General features: G+C 50.3%; 1 protein-coding gene across 1 annotated transcript in view; it reads left to right on the top strand.

Annotated features, from left to right (window-relative positions):
- Positions 1–428: 428 nt before the first annotated feature.
- LOC144721524 (rho-related BTB domain-containing protein 1-like) overlaps positions 429–19,658 on the top strand; it is a 39,973-nt gene continuing 20,743 nt past the window's right edge. The window contains exons 1-5 of the mRNA XM_078599197.1: positions 429–887; positions 7,467–7,658; positions 9,839–9,942; positions 16,170–16,355; positions 18,713–19,103. Coding sequence (XP_078455323.1) covers positions 7,467–7,658; positions 9,839–9,942; positions 16,170–16,355; positions 18,713–19,103 — 873 coding nt within the window. The 5' untranslated portion in view covers positions 429–887. The remainder of the gene's footprint in view (positions 888–7,466; positions 7,659–9,838; positions 9,943–16,169; positions 16,356–18,712; positions 19,104–19,658) is intronic.

The following is a 19,658-nucleotide window of genomic DNA, read 5'->3' on the forward strand; positions in this document are numbered from 1 at the left end:
TTTTTTTACTAAAAATAATTCATACTACAGGCATATTTTTAAAACATATATACTAGATTCAAATCACTCGCTGGCTCGCTGATGTTATACTGTTGCTGCCGTTGCTGCCACCGCTGCAGCTGAGATGAACCCCATACGGGCGTGCGACCCACGTGCTCGCGGTGCCCGGGACGCGTCCGTATTTTTTTATGAATGAAAGGCGGCGCGCGGCGCTCATTTGCATACGCGGTGACGTAACGCAGCGCCCCCTCCCATTCGTTTCTGCAAACTGGCCAATGGGCGCGCTCCTCTCGGGTCGTGACGCAAAGGACGTCGCGATCGCTCCGTCTTCGCGCGTACGTCCGTGTGCGTCGTGACGTCACTTCCGGTCGCGTATGTCCACATATATAAGGGGGCGCGCGCCCCGCACAGCTGCGTGTAGTCGCAGGCCGCGAGAACAAAAAGCGCGTTGCGTTTAAAAGCGCGATCGTGATCAACAATTTACAATTAAAATCTTAGCCGACGTGATTTTCACCTCGTCGGCGACGACCTCAGATTAAAGCTTGTTTTTTTTCCTCGCCCTCGAATTATTGTGTGTATTTTTGTGACTTTTATTTATATCGTAGTTATTTTCTTAGTCGCGTGTTTTTTTTTTACACTTCTTGCTGCTGCGGTATAGCCCCGTTTGGCTCCATTGTGAAGTGCTGCTGGTGGTGTTGGGAGCGATGACGGTGCGCGGTGTTGTGTGAGGCCGGGCGGTTGCTGGCCGCGCCCCTCATCATCATCAGCATCTTCATCATCCTCTTCATCATTTAGCATCGTCGTCGTCCGTAGACTCCATTGGCTCCCAGTGCCTCTGTCGCTTCGTGCCGCCCATTGCTGTGCCTGGAGACACGAGACTGACTGCGGTAAGCGGAGCGTGCCTTTGCATTGTGCGTGTCGGTGCGCGTGTCGGCGCATGCATGTGTCTGTGTGTCAGTGTTTGCATGTTTGTGTGTGCGTGTATCTGTCAGTGTGTGTGCGTGTGTCGGTGTGTGTCTGTGTGTCAGTGTTTGCATGTGTTTGTGTCGGTGTTTGCATGTGTGTGTCAGTGTGCGTGTGCTAGTGTGTCTGTGTGTCAGTGTTTGCATGTGTGTCTGTCAGTGTTTGCATGTGTGTGTCAGTGTGCGTGTGTTAGTGTGTCTGTGTGTCAGTGTTTGCATGTGTGTCTGTCAGTGTGCGTGTGTTAGTGTGTCTGTGTCAGTGTTTGCATGTGTGTGTGTCAGTGTGTGCATGTGTGTCAGTGTGTGTGCGTGTGTCAGTCAGTCAGTGTGTACGTGTGGCAGTGTGTGTGCATGTGTGACCGTGTGTGTGCGTCTGTGTCAATGTGCGTCTGTGTCAGCGTGCGTGTGTGTCGGTCTGCGTGTATGTCAGTCAGTGTTTGTGTGTGTGTCAGTGTGTGTGCGTGTGTGTCAGTGTGTGCGTGTGTGTGTCAGTGTGCGTGTGTGTCAGTGCGTGCGTGAGCGTGTGTGTCAGTGTGCGTGTGTGTGACCGTGTGTGTGTGTCAGTGTGTGCGTGTGTGTGTCAGTGTGACCGTGCGTGTGTCAGTGTGCGTGTGTGTCAGTGTGCGTGTGTGTCAGTGGGGAGCGGTGGTGGAGTGGTTAGCGCGCTGCGCTTTGAACCCAGCGACCCGAGGTTGATTCCCGCTCACGGCCAAGACCAGTGACGATTATCTGAACCGGTTTTGAGCCCCCCTGGGTCGACTCGGCCTCAAATAAGTACCTGGTGCGATGTAAAAAAAAAAATCGCTACTGGGAAGACAAAGGCGGCCGGGCGTGGTGCTGGCCACCCATCCACTCGTGTTACCGTGCCGGCCTTAATAGGTGCTCGCTAGCAGCGTTTGCCCTACAGTCTTGTCAAAGGCTACATGGGAGATATTTGTGTTTGTGTCAGTGTGTGTGTATCTGTTTGTGTCTTCTATGCATGAATCTTTCTGCGTGTCGGTTGTATGGGCGAGTGTGCGTTCGTGGCTTTGGAGGGTACACAGCGAATCTTTGTGTGTGTGTGTCAGTACATGTGAGTGTCACTTGGTTATGTGTGTCTGTAGGTACGTATATCAATGTCGGTATGTGCGAGTGGGTGCAGGTGTTAGTGTATATGTCGGTATGTGTGTATCTTTATCAGTGCGCGCATGTCTCTTTTGTGTCATTGAATGTGTGTGCCAGTGTCGGCTTGTGTGTGTCCGTGTTTTCGTGTCGATGTGTGTCTCTGCATGTCAGTGTGTCGTTGTGTTTGTGTGTTCTGTGTCTGGGTATCCATTGTGTGTCAATGGGTGTTTGTTTCTCCAGCAGTCTATGTGGGGCTTTACGGTGGATTATTGCCTTTGTGGGTCTATTCAGGTGGGGAGCGGTGGTGTAGCGGTGTGCTCACGGCCAACACCGGTGACGATGATCTGAACCGGTCTTATGCCTTCCCTACGACGACTCCGCCTCAAACGAGTACCTGGTGTGGCTATATGAGCTTGGTGATAATGGGCTGGGTGACTGGATCATTGGTTGAGTGGTTGGGTTATGAGCTGGACTGGCTGACTGGCTATAGTGTTTAGATGACAACTGCGACTTATGTATGGGCTGGATGGCTGAGCAAATTTCCGGGTTACAGGTTGTGTGTCTGGTAACCGGCTGCATGACGAGATGCATTTAATGGGCTGCATGGTGTGCTTGTAGGTGGACTGCGCGCGAGTGGGTTATGGGACTGATTGTGTCTGCCAACAAGCACATTGGCAGGGTGGATAACGGGGTGAATGGATGAATAATGGACCGCGTGACTGGTTGATGGACCTCGATGCGGCGTGATGGGCTCGGTGGCAGGGTGGTTTGGCTTGGTTGATGGGGCTGGGGAGTGGGGCGGGTGTTATGGATGGGGGGTATTGGACTGGATGGATAAGGGTGGATTCACCACTTTGGCGGTCCATCTGGATGGCTGTCTGAACGGTTGAGAAGGGAGGCTTCTACTGGACTGGCTGCTGAAATGGGTGAACTGAATAGCAGTACGACTTGGTCGATTTGATTTTGCTCGTGAGCTAGGTGGCCTGCATATGGGGTTGAATGGTTGCATAAAATGGTGGGTTGATGGACTAAGTGATTGCCAGATCAGCTGAGTGGCTGGACAGTGGGCTGGGTGACTGGTTAATGGGCTATCTGGATGGGTGACTGATGGTTTGAGTGGTCGGCTGATGGCCTGATCACCAACAAATTGGTTGAGTGGCTGTGTCAAGTGCCTTTGCTGTTAATTGATATAATGGCTGAATAGTGTGGGTTGGTTGTTGGCCTGTGTAGCTCTGTTATAGCTTGAGTGGAAGCATAGGGTGGCTGGTTCGAGGTCGTGATACAATTAAAGAAACACGTGTGTTTTAGGTCTCAGTTTTGCCATGTCATTTGTGTTGTTCCACGTGTTTATTTTATCTTGTTTGTACAGTTTTGTTCACTCTGAGCCCACATGTAACAGCATACATGCTTTCACAGTAAATACATGTTGTGAGCACAACAATATTTAGTCAAATCTGTATCGGTCTATCGTTACAGGCCTACTGGAGAGGGTTGGGTGCCTTCACTCAATTGCCTGTTAATTTAAGTGGATGGCTGATGGGTTGGGTTGCTGTCATTGGGTTGGGTGGCTGGTGTAGGGTGCGTGGCTTTGATGAACTGGGGTTGTAGACTCTTGGGCATGATTTGCAGGTGAACTAAGTGGCCAGTTGATGAGCGAGTTGGTTTGAAGGTGAGCCAGGTTGCTGGGTTGCGTGCTTGGCAGGTGAAGTGGGTGGTTGACGAGTTGGATGGTTGGCAGGTAAGTTGAGTGGCTGGTTGACAGATGACCTGAGTGGCTGGTCAATGAGGAGAGGTTGGCAGGTGATCTGAGGGGGTTGACAGTGGTGTATGCGGTTACATCGAACTGCATGGCTGGTCTTGTTGTTCACGTTTGTTTCTTGTGTGTGTGTGTTTTGTAAAGCCGCGTGCTTGGTTACATGGTATTCAGTATTTACCTGTGGGAGCATTTCACACCAAGCCTGGGTACGTGCCCCAGATGCGTGAAAAGGAAAGAGTTTGCTCTTTTTTTCACAATTAATAAACTGTCTAGTAGCCAGAGCATGTAAATAAATCACCAACTTCCGGTGTATGTCATACATATCGAGAATTGTATTTGCTGGCCCAGTGCCACCTGCTTAATGATAGAGCTGTCAAATAAGCGATGGATTTTTTTGTATTAAATTCATAATACATTAATTACAGTCTTACTGTAATTAGTGCAGGGCCTTTCCAACCTTAGGTGTGGCACGTGACATATATGCGACAGCAGTGGGAATCATTGCTTGTACACATTGCAAGAGTGTTGTAATGCCACTGTTTGGTTTGCATTTACAGCTCAATATCAGCGGCACCAGAAATAGGGCACGTGGGGCTCTTTGTTTTCATTCCTTTGCTTCCTTTCAAAACATAGGGGTGTCTGAAGTGACGGCGATGCAAAAACATTGCACACCGACTTGTGTTTTCATAAGTAAAAGGCGTGCGTGCCGTCAATTCTGTTGACATAAAGGCACTTTCACTATTGTAATCATCTGCCACAGGGAATGCTGCTCCATCCATAAAGCAATAAAAAATATGACTTATTTGGTGATGTTGCATTGGCAGTGGTGCACGAGCAAAAAAATTATAATTGAAACGCATCCGTCAATAACACTGCTTGAAGAGGAAAAATATACAAGAGGCAAAGTTTTGGGTAGTTCGCCCCCCTTCTTCATAGCACATGGTGCAATGCAGAAGGGCCAGTACCTGAAACGTTGGTGCTATGAAGAAGGGCCATTGCTGAAACATTGTTATTCTGTATTTTTTCTTTTAAGGCGGCGTCATTGATTACTATTTTTTTTAAATATCTTATGGATTTGTTTAATAGATAAGCACTGAAATAGTAATTGCTTGTAGGCTTTGGTTATTCAGAATTCTCGCCCGAATAAATGTGGTTTTCGATAGTCTACGGCCTAAATTCGATTGCATCAAAAACCGTACAGTCCAGTGAACATTTGTCAGAGAGCTGGAATGGAGAGCTATCTTGCAATGTTCGGTCATGATACGTCCTGAAGAAAATGAACTGATGCTGACCGAGCAGTCGTTCTAATGGAGATACCCCGTATAAAGAGTTTATTATAAATAATTTGTGCAACATGCAAGAAAAATGGAAGAACCTATCCAAATGGGCAGTTTTCATTATTAATTGCGAAGCCCATTTTTAAATGTGGTGCGTATCCGGATTTGGCAGCCATCCACACTTTGTTGATAGTTGCTGCGCTACAATAAATTGAAATAGAAATGTTATTTAAATATACATATATTACAATAGAACTTGCGGGAGCAGGTTGGGGGGGGGTTGTAGAAATATACATTATTGTTTTAATATTGGCAAAAATCACTTGCCCTGTATTTTCTACCCAGTGCGAAAACCAATTTTTTTTTTTTGCCATACGAACAAAATTAATAAAACATGGGAGATGGTCCATTCCATTGCTACACTGCCACGTCTCCCGGGAATATATCCTCTTCAGAAGTGCGTTCGTATCGCCTTCCCAGAGCAGCCAATTTGCATGCCGGGGAGCGCCAAGATGGGGCCCAACTTGGCAGACAGCAGGTGGATTGTTGTTGTCGCGCGGTCCGAGAGAACCGTCCTGAGATCACAGATTGTGCGGGGGCTTTGCCACGAGCGGCCTGTTTATCAACTAGACGAAAAGCCATGGGTTTCGTGAAAAATCGTTTCATTTTTGCCATAATATTAGTAGTGCCATGATTGTGAGTACATTGATATGCAGTATAAAACGTACAGCCCTTTTTAAATCCTTTATATTAAGTTTACTTGCTTGCTTGCTTGCGCGCTTACGACCGTGCAAATCTTTCGGTCGTTTTTTAACCCACTTCCCGTGATCCAATCGAGCTGACATTTTGCACACAGACTCGTTGTGCGTGACAATGTATTTTCGTGAAAAAAAAATGTCCAAAATTTTACACTTTTTAGGAAAAAATAAATTATATTTAATTACCAATTGCTTAATGGTGGCAGGCATTCATCTGACCCATAGGTGGCAGCCATCTCAAGCCAGAGGACGAGAGGACTCTAGCCGCCACGCATATAAAGGATTTATAGTGAAAAACTTTGTTTTTACGGGTTAATTTTTTGCCAAAATATTAGTAGTGCCATGATTGTGAGTACATTGATATGCAGTATTAAACGTACAGCCCTTTTTTGTTAATCCACTACTGGATGAATGTCCTTCCTCCCATGCATTGTTGTTGGTCGCTGGGGTTTGACCATACTTCCCGGCCAACCAGGAGCAGTTCAGATGTCGCTCGCCAATGGTGTTCGTAAATAATAATAACAGTGCGGCCATTTGTCAATTCACTGCTGGATGAAGACATCCGCACGCAATATCTGGACTGGACATTGGGGTCGTTTGGCCATACTTCACCATTTTGGTCATTGCGGTTTGGTGGCGAGCGTTGGGGGCCCAGGAGCGGTTCACATATCAGCATCAATAATCGATGACATGTAAATCAGAATGTCGTGGTTTTTTTCCGCGTCGTAACCCTATTCGAATAATTGTGAGGGTTTCATAGTAATCCTGGAAATAGGTTGATGATCTTTATTATAGTAATCTCGTGAAAATATTATATGTTTGCATGTAAATATTAAGGAGAACGTGTGCTGGTGTGTTTTTTGCGTGTTTACGTTCCCGTGAAACGTGCTGTGCATCCCTGCCCCTTGCACCGTGGAGGTAGTGAGATTTACACATTCTCCCCAGCCTCTTTTTGCTCCAGTGGTGAAATGGGTCTCACACTTTCTCGTCACGGTGAATGCTGGCAAGCAGAGGGAAAGATGGTGGGGCGGGGAGTGGAATCGTGGGGGCTTCATCCACCAGTAGATAGAACATGGCGATGTGGTGGTGATGATGACAAAAAATATTTATTTACATGTCTCACGAGGTTCCATATTTTTTTTAATTGAACCCCCTGCTTCCCATGTCGGTTATTTGGGTGAAACAATCCTCATGATTGACACGGCATGGGGGGGGGGAGACCATCCAGCAGTAGAGAGAAAATAAATGATGATTATTTGATGTTATGATGATTATTTGATGTTTATGCTATTGTGTTCATTTCCACGGTTGTGCTATGCCACTCTCCGATGTGTTTGCGGGTTGTAGCACGTTTTTCAGCATGATGTTCAACGTTTCACACCGGCTGTTGGGTACTTCTTCAGGAGCTAAATTCCGTTGATAGCGATGATGAATTCGGCTCCTGAAGATGCCCCCCAGCACGTGGAGCAAAAACGTCGGACGCCACGCCGAACAGCATCTGGTACGACCCGAGAGCCCATTGGACAAAGCGCAGGAGCTAAAGCGCTTGCTTTGTGCTTGCTAATGGCTGGCGCTTCTGTCTCCTCTGTGTCCACCCCGGTGGCTGCAGATGGACATCGACATGGACTACGAGCGTCCCAACGTGGAGACGATAAAGTGCGTCGTCGTTGGGGACAATGCGGTCGGGAAGACGCGCCTCATCTGCGCGCGGGCCTGCAACGCGACGCTCACGCAGTACCAGCTGCTGGCCACCCATGTGCCCACCGTCTGGGCCATCGATCAATACCGCGTGTGCCAGGAGGTGAGTGGCGCCAGCCGGCGATGTTTCACCGATGTGCCATTCGACACACCTTGCCGTTGCTGAATTGGGCAGGCCTGGCAGAGAGATTTGGGGGGGAGGTGGTGGGATGGGGTAGGGTATGGGGGGGGGGGGAAGGGGGGGGATGAGGGGTGCAGTGTGGCGGTGTCGGTGTCTCGTCTTAATAAAGGTGGTCAGCAGAGGTGACCGTGTGGCTCGGAAGTCGGAGTGCTCAGCTGGCTCCGTATTGGATGTTGAGGTTGTTTTTGCCATATTTCACCACGCCAGTCATTGCAGGTAGGCGAATTGGCTAGCCGGTGCCATGGTCGGTTCAGATCGCTCGCCACTGACATTAGCCATGGCTGGGAATTGAACTCAGGCCACCGGGTTTGGAGCTCAATGCACAAAGCACGGCACTGCTGCTCCTCTCCAGTACTCCTGTGCTCGTTATAAAACAACGCTTGTTCTTGTAGAACTTGCTGTGTTTTAGCTTCTCATAAGTGACTCTTGATAAATGATTAAATGTTAATGCTCAGATTTGCTGAGGGGTTTATTTGGAACCTGTTTGGTGAGTGGGATGTGGAGTAACATGCATCGGCCATACGCGCTTTGGTGTCTTGAAATAAATATGAATGAATAAAATTCAAAGTGTGCCACAATGTGAATTGATGCGCGCTTTCTCACCAAGGTTTCTCACGCATTACGTGATGCACTGAGATGCCCAGCATCCCCTGTGAGCCCGTTTTACTGGACATCTGTAAAAAGAGCTTGATAACTCATTGGATTTCACCAGGATAAATATATATTGTATTTATGTTGAACTTCTTTCGCACCGTACGTAGCCAGCCGTGCCAATCGGAGGTGCGGAGGAAGGACAACAAACTAAATACAAAATACAGTTTTAAAGAAATGAGTCTTGATTTAAAAGTGCATAGCTCTCCAGTGGCATCCTCATATCGGAAGGAAGAGCGTTCCAGATGGCCGCAGAAGCGCATCCGAAAGCGCACGATGCAGTGACCCTCTTTGTTCGACGGCTAGCCAAAAGCCACTGCGAGGATGACCAGAGTTCTGATTCTGTATCGGATCTGCTCAAAGCATACTTGCAACAACTTTAATTGCTAACGTTCATTGCGGATGGTGAATTCGTGTGCCTTGTTCCTTTGATCGGCAAAGGGATATCCTTTGGCCCCGTTTGTGACTGCAATTTTGCGTTCAAAAATACATTACTCCCAAAGTATTAGGGCCAATGTCGGTCGTTTGAGATTTCGTTGGCCGGTGATAGAGGAGACCCGGCAGTGTCTCGGAGAGATTGCACTCCAAAGGAGGTAATTGCACCCCGGAGCGCCCGTTGTTGGTGTTAAATCCACAATGAGTGCAAGATTAAGTAGGATTTATATGCCGTGGAGCGGTTCTGAACGATGTGTGTGGGCAGCGCGCTAGTGGATGGGCACGGAGATGTGAAATGACACGGTACACATTGTTTAGGACAATTATGGCTCGCTGGTAATGATCGGAATTAAATTGAGACCTCTGTCTCGGAAGCTACCGCTGGAGACAACTGGAGCCCGCTTTTTTCCCCCCCGTTTTTAACGATTGCATTTTTAAAATTGCGTCTCCTTTGACAAGCGTGCGAGAAAAATTCTTTGACAGATCGCGTCGCAGGTAAAAAATTCTAATAACGATTTTCGAGCATCCGCCCCGGGATTGACGATTAAATCAAGTTAGTGCCGTTGCGCCGTTGTATTAATCTTGGGTCCCCCCCTGTATTTTCCGCTGCCCCCCCCCCCCCCCCAATTATCCCGCACCCCACCACCACCCTCATCTAGACCAGTAGAGCGTTTAAAACTGTGCCCCATACTTCCGTCGTTTAAAACCCTGAGATCGGCACGTACTCCTGCGTGGCTTTTGGTTGACCCCGCCGCCTCATGAAGTTGTTGGCGTCGGCTCGTGGATGAAACGGGACACCGTGCCTGGACCCGCCAGGGTTGCCGCTTGTAATAAAAACCCAAGCACGCTTCGCTACTTGTGAAACTAGCGGCTCAGCTATGAGCTCTTATTGCAAAGCGTGGCGAGCGCTCTTGGGAGGAGGGGTAGGTCGGGAGTGGGGGGTGAGGGGGGAATCATCTTAAATGTGTCAGCGCTGACCTGCTCCCCCGCCGGGCCACAACTCCCGGCTCTACCAGGTGTTGGAGCGCTCCCGGGATGTGGTGGACGAGGTGAGCGTCTCTCTGCGCCTCTGGGACACGTTTGGAGACCACCACAAGGACCGGCGTTTCGCCTACAGCAGGTACGGCGATGCACGACGACGACGACGCAGGATGACGCGATACAAGGCTCGGTGACGTTCGCGCCGTAGTGCAGTGAAAACCGCAGGAGTGAACGGCCGTAGGAACCCAAGCAAGGCCACTGCATTGGCCAGGGGTGGGCGAGAACACGTGCCAACTCAAACAAGAGCCCTAACTCTCGGCCACTCGCTCACTGGCGATCGGCAGTGTCGTTTTTACTCTTCTGTCGTCATTGTTTCGTTGAACTTCACTCATTGATTCCTCCACTCATAATGTGGACTCGCTCTAGCAGTCTGACTGTATTGTGATCAACCAACATGCTGGCAGGTGAAAGCCCTTCTCTTTTCTATTACAACTTTGCAAGTGCGGGTTTGCTGCTGGTCTTTGGGCCTGTGCTCAGCAACTGTGTTAAAAAGCAAGTAAAAGAAGAAACACCACGAGCCAATCGGACAATATGACTCTCCTTCCAGCCTACCAGCAATCCTTGACCCAAGCCTCACCCTTGGCATTCTGCCAGCACCTGGTTTCATTTTCGTTGGCTCTTTATTTGCTGTGTTCACAGTGCATGTGTTGTGCCAAGCTGGGGCGCCGTGGTGGCTAGGAGATGTTAAATACCTCGCCTGGTATACAGGAGGTCATGGATTTGATCCCGACCCTGATGCCTGTATATTTGGAGTTTGCAAGTCTCTCCCCATGGGCGCCTGGATTTTTTTCCGGTTTTCCGGTTTTTCCCTACACATTAAGAAACATGCTTTTGGAGTATTTGGCTGCTGTACATTTCCACGTGATAAGCTGCTACTTCGTTGAGCTATCATTTGTGACCAGGCCGCTTCTGAAAAAGAGCTATGTGGCTCAGTGGACCTTACCTGGTAAAATACAAATATATTATAGTTTTTAGTTTAGTTTAAGCTGGCTCATTTCTATGAAGTGGTCACGATTTGCCTTAAACAAAAACATCTTTACAGTCGTCGCGTTTTGGCACTGGTCCATTGGAACGTTGAAGTCGTTTCGTTCAACATAAAACAAATGAGTGTGTAACCTGTAACATAGGTGCCACTACTAATTTGTTGTTGCCATGCCACTGAGCACCTCGCGATCCGAGCCTGCGATCGCGTTGTTCAATAGTTAATGTCGCACGAGCGTAACTAAAACCTTGCCTCCTGCCGGGATCCGTTTCAAGCTTCAAAGCGGTGTGCTTTTCCACAGGAGCTCTTTGACGCCATTGAATGTCAGCGTTGACCTAACACTGCCACAAACTCGCCTTTTATAACAACAGTTCACAGGGCCGCAGCGGAAATCGGTTCCAAGTAAGCTAGCAAAACTTTAGTTGTACCCATTTATTTACACGGTCATTAAGAGCGAAATACTTGACACCCACCCCCCCTCCCCAATCTTTTGACGTGGTTATCATGTAATTCACTATTGTTGGCTGCATAAGGAAATTGGAACGCCAAACATTTACGGCCACCTCGGGTGGTTCCTGCAATCTGATCCGGGCTGATTGACGATAACGGCCTCTCAATGTTTACAATCTCAAAGCGGACATTGCCGCTTTGAGGCCCCCCATCGGCGGTGACGGCTTTCGACGCTTGCAGCCGCATTTCCAGCCACGCGAGGTTAAAGGCAAGCGGGCAGCAGCACTTACCCGGGTTACCATTGGAAACGGCACATAAGCATCGTGGCAACCCGCCTCCCATCGCTATGGCGACTGCGCCGCTCGGCTAAGATGCTCCGCTTGCGGTTGGGCGCCCGGATTGCAGGGAATGAAATTAATCGCAGACGTCGCGTGGACGCGTTTGTATTTCATTGAAATCGTGTGTGGATCATCCCGTGACATCACGATAAAATAAAAACTGCTGGGCGCTGGATTAGGCTGTTGTGGTGTTTTGGACGTAATGCGGTGTGTTTTGTGTGATAGACGCTAAAGCGTGAAAAAATAAATTCCGACCACTAACGTTCAATTTAATTAGTGGATTAGCGGAGCAGCATTGGGTCGGAGGCAGCGATTTGAATTTACCGTTTGCCAATTGTGTGCAAATTATGCCACCGCCGACCGGAGAAAAAGATGCTGACCAAAAGGAAGCGTGGGTGTTCTGGTTGAGCAGCTGGGGGGGGGGGGCGGTAAAGCTAACCGCACGGTGCTGTAAGGATTGTCCATTTGACTGCTTAATCATTTACCAGTATGGCTCCCATCCCATCTGCCCGAGCACATTCTGACTTACGGCATCGTGGCTTTTATCGCATTGGCACCGTGTAATGGTTTTATGACTCGATACACCACCGCCCATGTCAATGCTGGTTCTGCGTGCGTGTGTGCGTGTGTGTGTGTGCGCGTGTGTGTGTGAGCGTGTGTGCGTGCGTGTGTGTGTGCGCGCGTGCGTGTTCTAACCAAAGGAGGTGGCGTGTTTATTTCTAGTAGTTATGGTAGCATACCCCCCCTATATTTTGTCATTTGCTGTACAGAAAAGGGGGAAGGGCGTATCCCCTCGGTAGCCAACGGTGGGCTGCTGTTGACTGTCCACGCTAGCTCACCCTAATTAAATCCCTGCACTCTTCATTGGACGTGCCATTAATGCAGGTTTAATGCGTTTTGACCGGTGGCTGCTGCTATTACGGTAACAGTCAATGCAGATGCAGCGTCCGTCGACAAATGGGCTGCTTTTAACAATAATTACTGCCAAAACACACATTTAACATCATCCCAGCCGATCCGGCTGAAATTGAAAAATTCCGAACTGGTTTTGGCATTTCAATTTTTAGTGAGCTGTGTATGAATAAAAGCAATCTGCTCGCTCCTAGGTCTCTCTGCAGGCCGCCTCGGTCACGGGGGGGGTGGGGGTTGTTTGACCATCCTTAACCGCTCTGGTCAGTGAGTCGGCCGCTCGCGTGCGTGCGCTGTCATAGTATCTCGCGGCCGCCCTGACGACGGCCAGGCGCAACTGGTCATCCGATGCCTTAAACCAATCGTCTGCCAACCGCGACTGCCACGGTTTTCTCCGTGGCAATTAAATGCTTTTCGTTGACGCGTCAAGAGCACGTCAAGGGGACGGCGATGAACGTCCTGCTCGGAGCGTTTTGGAGCCGACCATTATAACCGCGTGGGTAATTTATTTACGAACCGCTTGGCAGCCTCGATCTACGTCACGTGGGCGGGGGGGGCATTGAATACAATTTTTTTCACTAAATGGAAACCATTTAAATGTATCGGTTGTGAATAACCGAGTGTCACTGGGATTGATGAATTACTCTCGTCGAACGTTGTCTGGTTGCTGTGTTTGGATTTTTATTTATGCTAAGGCAGGAGGGCCTTCTGAAGATCTATACAACCGACAGATATTGGCTGGGAGAAGCCACGCGTGTTAGCGTGAGGAGTGCTATTGGTGCGTCGCTCAGTCCAGTTATTATTATTCCGCTGGTTCACCCAGGAAAGCCTCGCTTTTTTTTTTGTCGGGAGGGTTCTCCCAAGTTTTCACAGCAAGGGATGGCGATGTTGCTGCTGCTGTGTCATCCCAATGCAGCGATTAACAAGGATATTTTTTAATAGATTTTATGCATGGTACATTCCAATAATACACTTACTGACCTGCATTACAGGTCATGCACGTCCCTAAGTACACGGAGGCGTATAGTTTGGATTTTACAGGGTTGGCTGTTATTTTATTAAAATTAATTCAGCGTGGGGGGTGGGAAAAGAGAAGTGTGGGGGGGGGGGGCTAACATATAGAAGGGAAAGAAGCTGCACACATGCAGACATTTTTTTGCAATGGGACGTTTGGTCCATGCAAGTAACATTGTTTTGTTTTGTTTTGGGAGAAAACCGGATCGCTCGTGCAGGAAACTCATGCCGAACAATTGGATTTTTTTTTTTAAACCTCCACTCAGGAAGGCGGCCGAGTCGTCAACAATAGAAGCCCAGGCCCCCTTTTTTTGGCAGCAAGGCACAAGCGCGTTACCGCTGTGACACCAGCCTGATGATGGAACCCCCCTCCCTAACGTCACCACAGCCGCGTTACCTGGAACATAGGGCGGCAAGTTTGCGGGGGGGGGGGGGGCACGGGGCGGCGGGGAGGGGGGGGCAATGCCCCTTCCAAACTGGACATCTTTATTTTATTTTCAGTAGTTTACAATAAAATAAAACCAAATTACATGCACCCGCGATTCCTAAAAGAAGCCAAACTCCGCCTATGGGCAGCATGCAGTTGGGTGCAGCGTGGGTTTTCAATGTGTAAACACGCCCTCGGATATCATTAGACGGCGGCTGGATTACTCATGCGGCGGTGAGGGTTTCCACCACATCAAATTCTTTGCACGCCACCCCTGCCCTGGAAACCCACGGATATATCTGGGGCAGCCTATGGGGGCTGGAATGAGCAAAACACACAATGCGTGTGGTTGTGTTTCCTGTACCATCCTTGTGCCTGGTGAATCTCAACGTGTTTTACGCTGCAGTTGGTAGGCTTTACGTGTGTGTGTGCGCGCGTGTGTGTGTGTGTGCGCGCGTGTGTGTGTGTGCGTGTCGCGTGCACGTTGTTATCCGGTAGTGCAGTGGTTTGCGCGCTGCGCTACGAATCCGGCGACCCGAGTTCGATTCCCGCTTACGGCCAACACCAGTGACGATTATTTGAACCGGTCCTGGCCCGCCCATAGGTTGACTCGGCCTCAAATGAGTACCTGGTGCTGTCTAATATCATGGCCATTAGAGAGACAAAGGCGGCCGGGCGTGGTGCTGGCCACCCACCCCCTCGTGTACCGTGCCGGCCTTCATAGGTGCTCGCTAACAGCACTTGCCCCAACAGTCTGTTACAGGCTAGGTCTTTGTTTTGTGCACGTTGTTACCCGTTGCCCTGTAGACGGGGAGGGCTGCCACCGTGCTGCTCACAATAACGTGGATGATTTTAATTCAATGACCCTTTAAGTACGGGAGTGGAATGCTTTGTGCCATCAAGCTCTGAGCCTGTGGTTCGGGCGAATGGCGGCGCATAATTGTACAGGAAGTGTGCCTCTGGGCACGAGTCATTATTGTGTGGGGCAGGTCTCTTTGTCTCGAGCACAAAGACGTAGAGAGTCGTGTGAGTGTGAGCCAAGGTCTTTTGACGTGTCATGGAATATCACGTCCCCTTCTACATTCTACTAGTGTTTGTGTAATTTATTCCCTCTAGATTATTTTAATGCAGTACATGTCATTGAAAAGCCTACATTAGTTTCGTGCTTTTTGTTGTTGGTTCTGGCACTGTCATTGTTATCGTTGTTTTGCTGCCTTGCCCAAGCTTGCATTTAGTGTTGAAAAATCGGCAGGAATTAATATATCAAATACTTTTACAATTTGTACTTGTATACCTTATTTATTTTTAGTGACTTTCTTACCTTTAACACGTAGGCTTTCGCGACCAGTATTATTCATAATAAAGTTTTTTGGGTTAGATCGCGTTATTTATAAATGTGTCGCAACAGGGTTATGGAGGATTCGTCCTGTTTCATTCTTTAAAAAAAGAGATTTTTTTTTAATGGTCCTTGAAAGCCCTGCACAAACGTTACAACGTAAATGCTGGATAATAAGAATGATTTCAGTATCATATAGTGTCATTCATGCTAATTGCATCTCCCAACACTGTACAATAATTATATGCATAAATCGCAGTAAGGGCTACATCCTATTTATAGCAAATGATTAAGTTCAGAAAATAAAAATGAATAACCACATCAAGAAACGGTATTAAAACAAAAAGCATAAACAACAAAAAATGTATCGCAACAAAGGTTTCGAAAATTATGCATGGTACAAAGTAATCGGGGCTCCATGGAGGTGAGATGTTAACTACCTCGCCTGGTATGCAGGAGGATGTGGGTTCAATCCCGACCTTGACGCCCGTATATTTGGAATTTGCATGTCTTCCCCGTGGTTGCGTGGATTTTTCTCCGTGTCCTCCGGTGTTTCCCTCCAACTTTAGAAACATGCGTTTTAGATTATTTGTCTGCTATAAATTTCCAAGCGATAAGCCACTTCTTTGAGCTGTCATTTGTGGCTAGGTTTCTTCTGAAAGAGTTGTACAGTATAGCTCAGTGGGCCTTACCTGGTCAAATAAATAATCGTTGAGTTTTTAGTTAAAACTTTTAAGTTGTTCACGCCAGTGCTTACGTGTTGAAGAGCAAAATAGTGGCTCTGCGACCTCTTCCTCTCTTTGTTTCCCCCCTTTACGCTTCCGTGTTTTTGTTGACTTCTCCTTTCCAGGTCGGACGTCGTGGTTCTGTGCTTTTCCATCGCGAACCCCAACTCCCTGCGCCACGTCAAGAGCATGTGGTACCACGAGATCAAGCACTTCTGCCCGCGTGCCCCCGTCATCTTGGTCGGCTGCCAGCTTGACCTGAGATACGCCGATCTGGACGCGGTGAACCGGGCGCGCCGACCGCTGGCAAAGTGCGTGCCGCCAGAGCCCCCGTTCCCCCTCGTCACCAGAGCCCCCGTTCCCCCTCGTCACCAGAGCCCCGTTCCCCCTCGTCACCAGAGCCCCGTTCCCCCTCGTCACCAGAGCCCCGTTCCCCCTCGTCACCAGAGCCCCGTTCCCCCTCGTCACCAGAGCCCCGTTCCCCCTCGTCACCAGTGCCCCGTTCCCCCTCGTCACCAGAGCCCCGTTCCCCCTCGTCACCAGTGCCCCGTTCCCCCTCGTCACCAGAGCCCCGTTCCCCCTCGTCGCCAGAGCCCCGTTCCCCCTCGTCGCCAGAGCCCCGTTCCCCCTCGTCGCCAGAGCCCCGTTCCCCCTCGTCGACAGTGCCCCGTTCCCCCTCGTCGCCAGAGCCCCGTTCCCCCTCGTCGCCAGAGCCCCGTTCCCCCTCGTCACCAGAGCCCCGTTCCCCCTCGTCACCAGAGGCCCGTCCCCCCTCGTCACCAGTGCCCCGTTCCCCCTCGTCACCAGAGCCCCGTTCCCCCTCGTCACCAGAGCCCCGTTCCCCCTCGTCACCAGAGCCCCGTTCCCCCTCGTCGCCAGAGCCCCGTTCCCCCTCGTCGCCAGAGCCCCGTTCCCCCTCGTCGCCAGAGCCCCGTTCCCCCTCGTCGCCAGAGCCCCGTTCCCCCTCGTCACCAGAGCCCCGTTCCCCCTCGTCACCAGAGCCCCGTTCCCCCTCGTCGCCAGAGCCCCGTTCCCCCTCGTCGCCAGAGCCCCGTTCCCCCTCGTCGCCAGAGCCCCGTTCCCCCTCGTCGCCAGAGCCCCGTTCCCCCTCGTCGCCAGAGCCCCGTTCCCCCTCGTCACCAGAGCCCCGTTCCCCCTCGTCACCAGAGCCCCGTTCCCCCTCGTCACCAGAGCCCCGTTCCCCCTCGTCACCAGAGCCCCGTTCCCCCTCGTCTCCAGAGCCCCCGTTCCCCCTCGTCTCCAGAGCCCCCGTTCCCCCTCGTCACCAGAGCCCCGTTCCCCTTCGTCACCAGTGCCCCGTTCCCCCTCGTCACCAGTGCCCCCCCCCCCCCCCCCGGTGCTTATCGTGTCCTCCCGCTGATCTGGTTAAAAGGGGGCGGGGCGGGGGGTGGGGGGAGTCCTTTGCGAAGGTCCGCTGCTTCATTTCGCGTGTGAGGCCTACCACTTCGAAAGCTGCCCGCAAATGAAAGGGGGCATCACTCACTGTCAGCATCTTGCAGCTTAGCCGGACTCTCAGGGAATATTTTTGACCTGCAAACGCTGTTTCTAACTGCCAACCTCTGGTTTGGGGGTCTGATGCACACGCACGGTTCAAAGACAAATATTCCCTTATATATGTGTGGACTAGTCGGGGAAAGTGCTGACTAGTTGGGGCGTGCACTTATTAAGGCTTGCACGGCACACGAGGCTAAAACCACACCCGGCCACTTTTGTACCCCTATTGATGATGCTTACACACCGTACCAGGTACTCTCTTAAGTCTGAGTTGGCATTCGGGAAGCCCAGGACAATATCAGATAATTCCCACTGATGTTAGCCATGGCCTGGAATTACATCCATTTCACTAGGTTCATAGCACAGTGCGCTAACTGCTGTACCAGTGATCTACAACTTGCATCTATATTACACACCCACACACAGACACGTAGACGATCAGATGGGGAAACATAACCACACACGTGCCCAGAAAACAGGGTGCAATAACGACAGACGTTAGCCAATAAGAACAACAGTCGCCATTCGCCATTATTGGTGGCGATGTCATCAAAGCACTTTAAGTGTCAAAGGTTCACTGGTAGGACAGACCCAGGTATGTATGTATGCATGTTGAACTACTTTCGCACCGTACGTAGCCAACCGTGCTAATCGGAGGTGCCGGGTGTTATGAGTCAACTGACTTAGATGCTTGGCTACTGCTCCACTTACCCACACAAACACAAAGATCCCTTGTATTGCCATAACAGATTGTTGGGGCAAGTGCTGTTTGCGAGCACGCTGTACAGCACATGAGGGGGTGGGTGGCCAGCACCACGCCCGGCTGCCTTTATCTCCCCAGTGGCAATGATTTTACACACCGCACTACCTACTCATGTGAGGCTGACTTGACTTAGGGGAGGCCCAGGACCGGTGCAGATATATAATCAACACCGGTGTTGGCCGTGAGCGGGAATCGAACTCAGACCACCGGGTCTGTAGCGCAGCATGCTATTCACTACACTGCCGCTTCACACACACCCACCTACCCCCACACCCACACATTGACCACCACACACACACACACACGCAACAGGATCTCCACGACTCGCAGCGAGTGACTGTTTCGCCTTCTTTTTCCTTCCTCTTCCCCGCTGATTATCGCGCCGGTCAGGCCCATCAAAACGGGCGACATCCAGCCGCCCGAGAAGGGTCGCGAGGTGGCCAAGGAGCTGGGCATCCCGTACTACGAGACGAGCGTGGTGGCGCAGTTCGGCGTCAAGGACGTGTTCGACAACGCCATCCGTGCGGCGCTCATCGCGCGCCGCCACCTGCAGTTCTGGAAGTCGCACCTGAAGAAGGTGCAACGGCCGCTGCTGCAGGCACCTTGCCTGCCGCCCAAGCCGCCGCCGCCGCTCGTGTGCGTGCCCGAGGCGCCGGGCTGCTACTGCCCCGCCGACGGGCCCTCCTACGCTGATGCGGGGCCCGCCGGCCTCCTGGCCAGCCCGCTTTGCGCGGACGTTGTGTTTTCGCTGGGCGGCGCTGAGAAGATCTACGCGCACAAGGTGGGTGGTTTCTCGAATCGTTCTGTGAAGGCGATTTTATGATTTTGTTCGCAAAAATAATCCGCCTGGGTAATCGCTTTAGGTGGAACATATCGTTTGCAAGGGTGTTCCAGGGTGACAAGTAACACATTCGTAGGAATATACTATCCAAGGATTGAATGGCGCTTATCATGGGGGGATATGTATGCCAGGTTTTCCGTGTGTGCCTCGCTGTTTTCAAGCGTCGTTAATGAGAAAAATTGATTAAAAGTAACGACCAAGTGTGTTTTCACACCACTGTGGTTATGTCACTGGGATGTGAATTCAATACGTTGTGAATATGTCGGGACGGCGAGGTCACTGGTGCCCGTCTGTGATTTGTACAATTTAGTTTTATATTAATGATGATGAAGTTAAAGTCTTGAGCGAGACCGCCTGGGGCACACAGACAAGTACGTAGATACAAGATAAGAGCTCTTTTGTTTTGGGTTACGTCTCCAAGTAAGTGCGCTCACGTCATGCCAACACAACTCTTACGATTGTAAATAATGTGTGTGTTTGTGTTTTGACTAATTT

Source organism: Lampetra planeri, chromosome 12 (assembly GCF_965212315.1).
Source record: "Lampetra planeri chromosome 12, kcLamPlan1.2.h2, whole genome shotgun sequence".
NCBI classification, from domain to species: domain Eukaryota; kingdom Metazoa; phylum Chordata; class Hyperoartia; order Petromyzontiformes; family Petromyzontidae; genus Lampetra; species Lampetra planeri.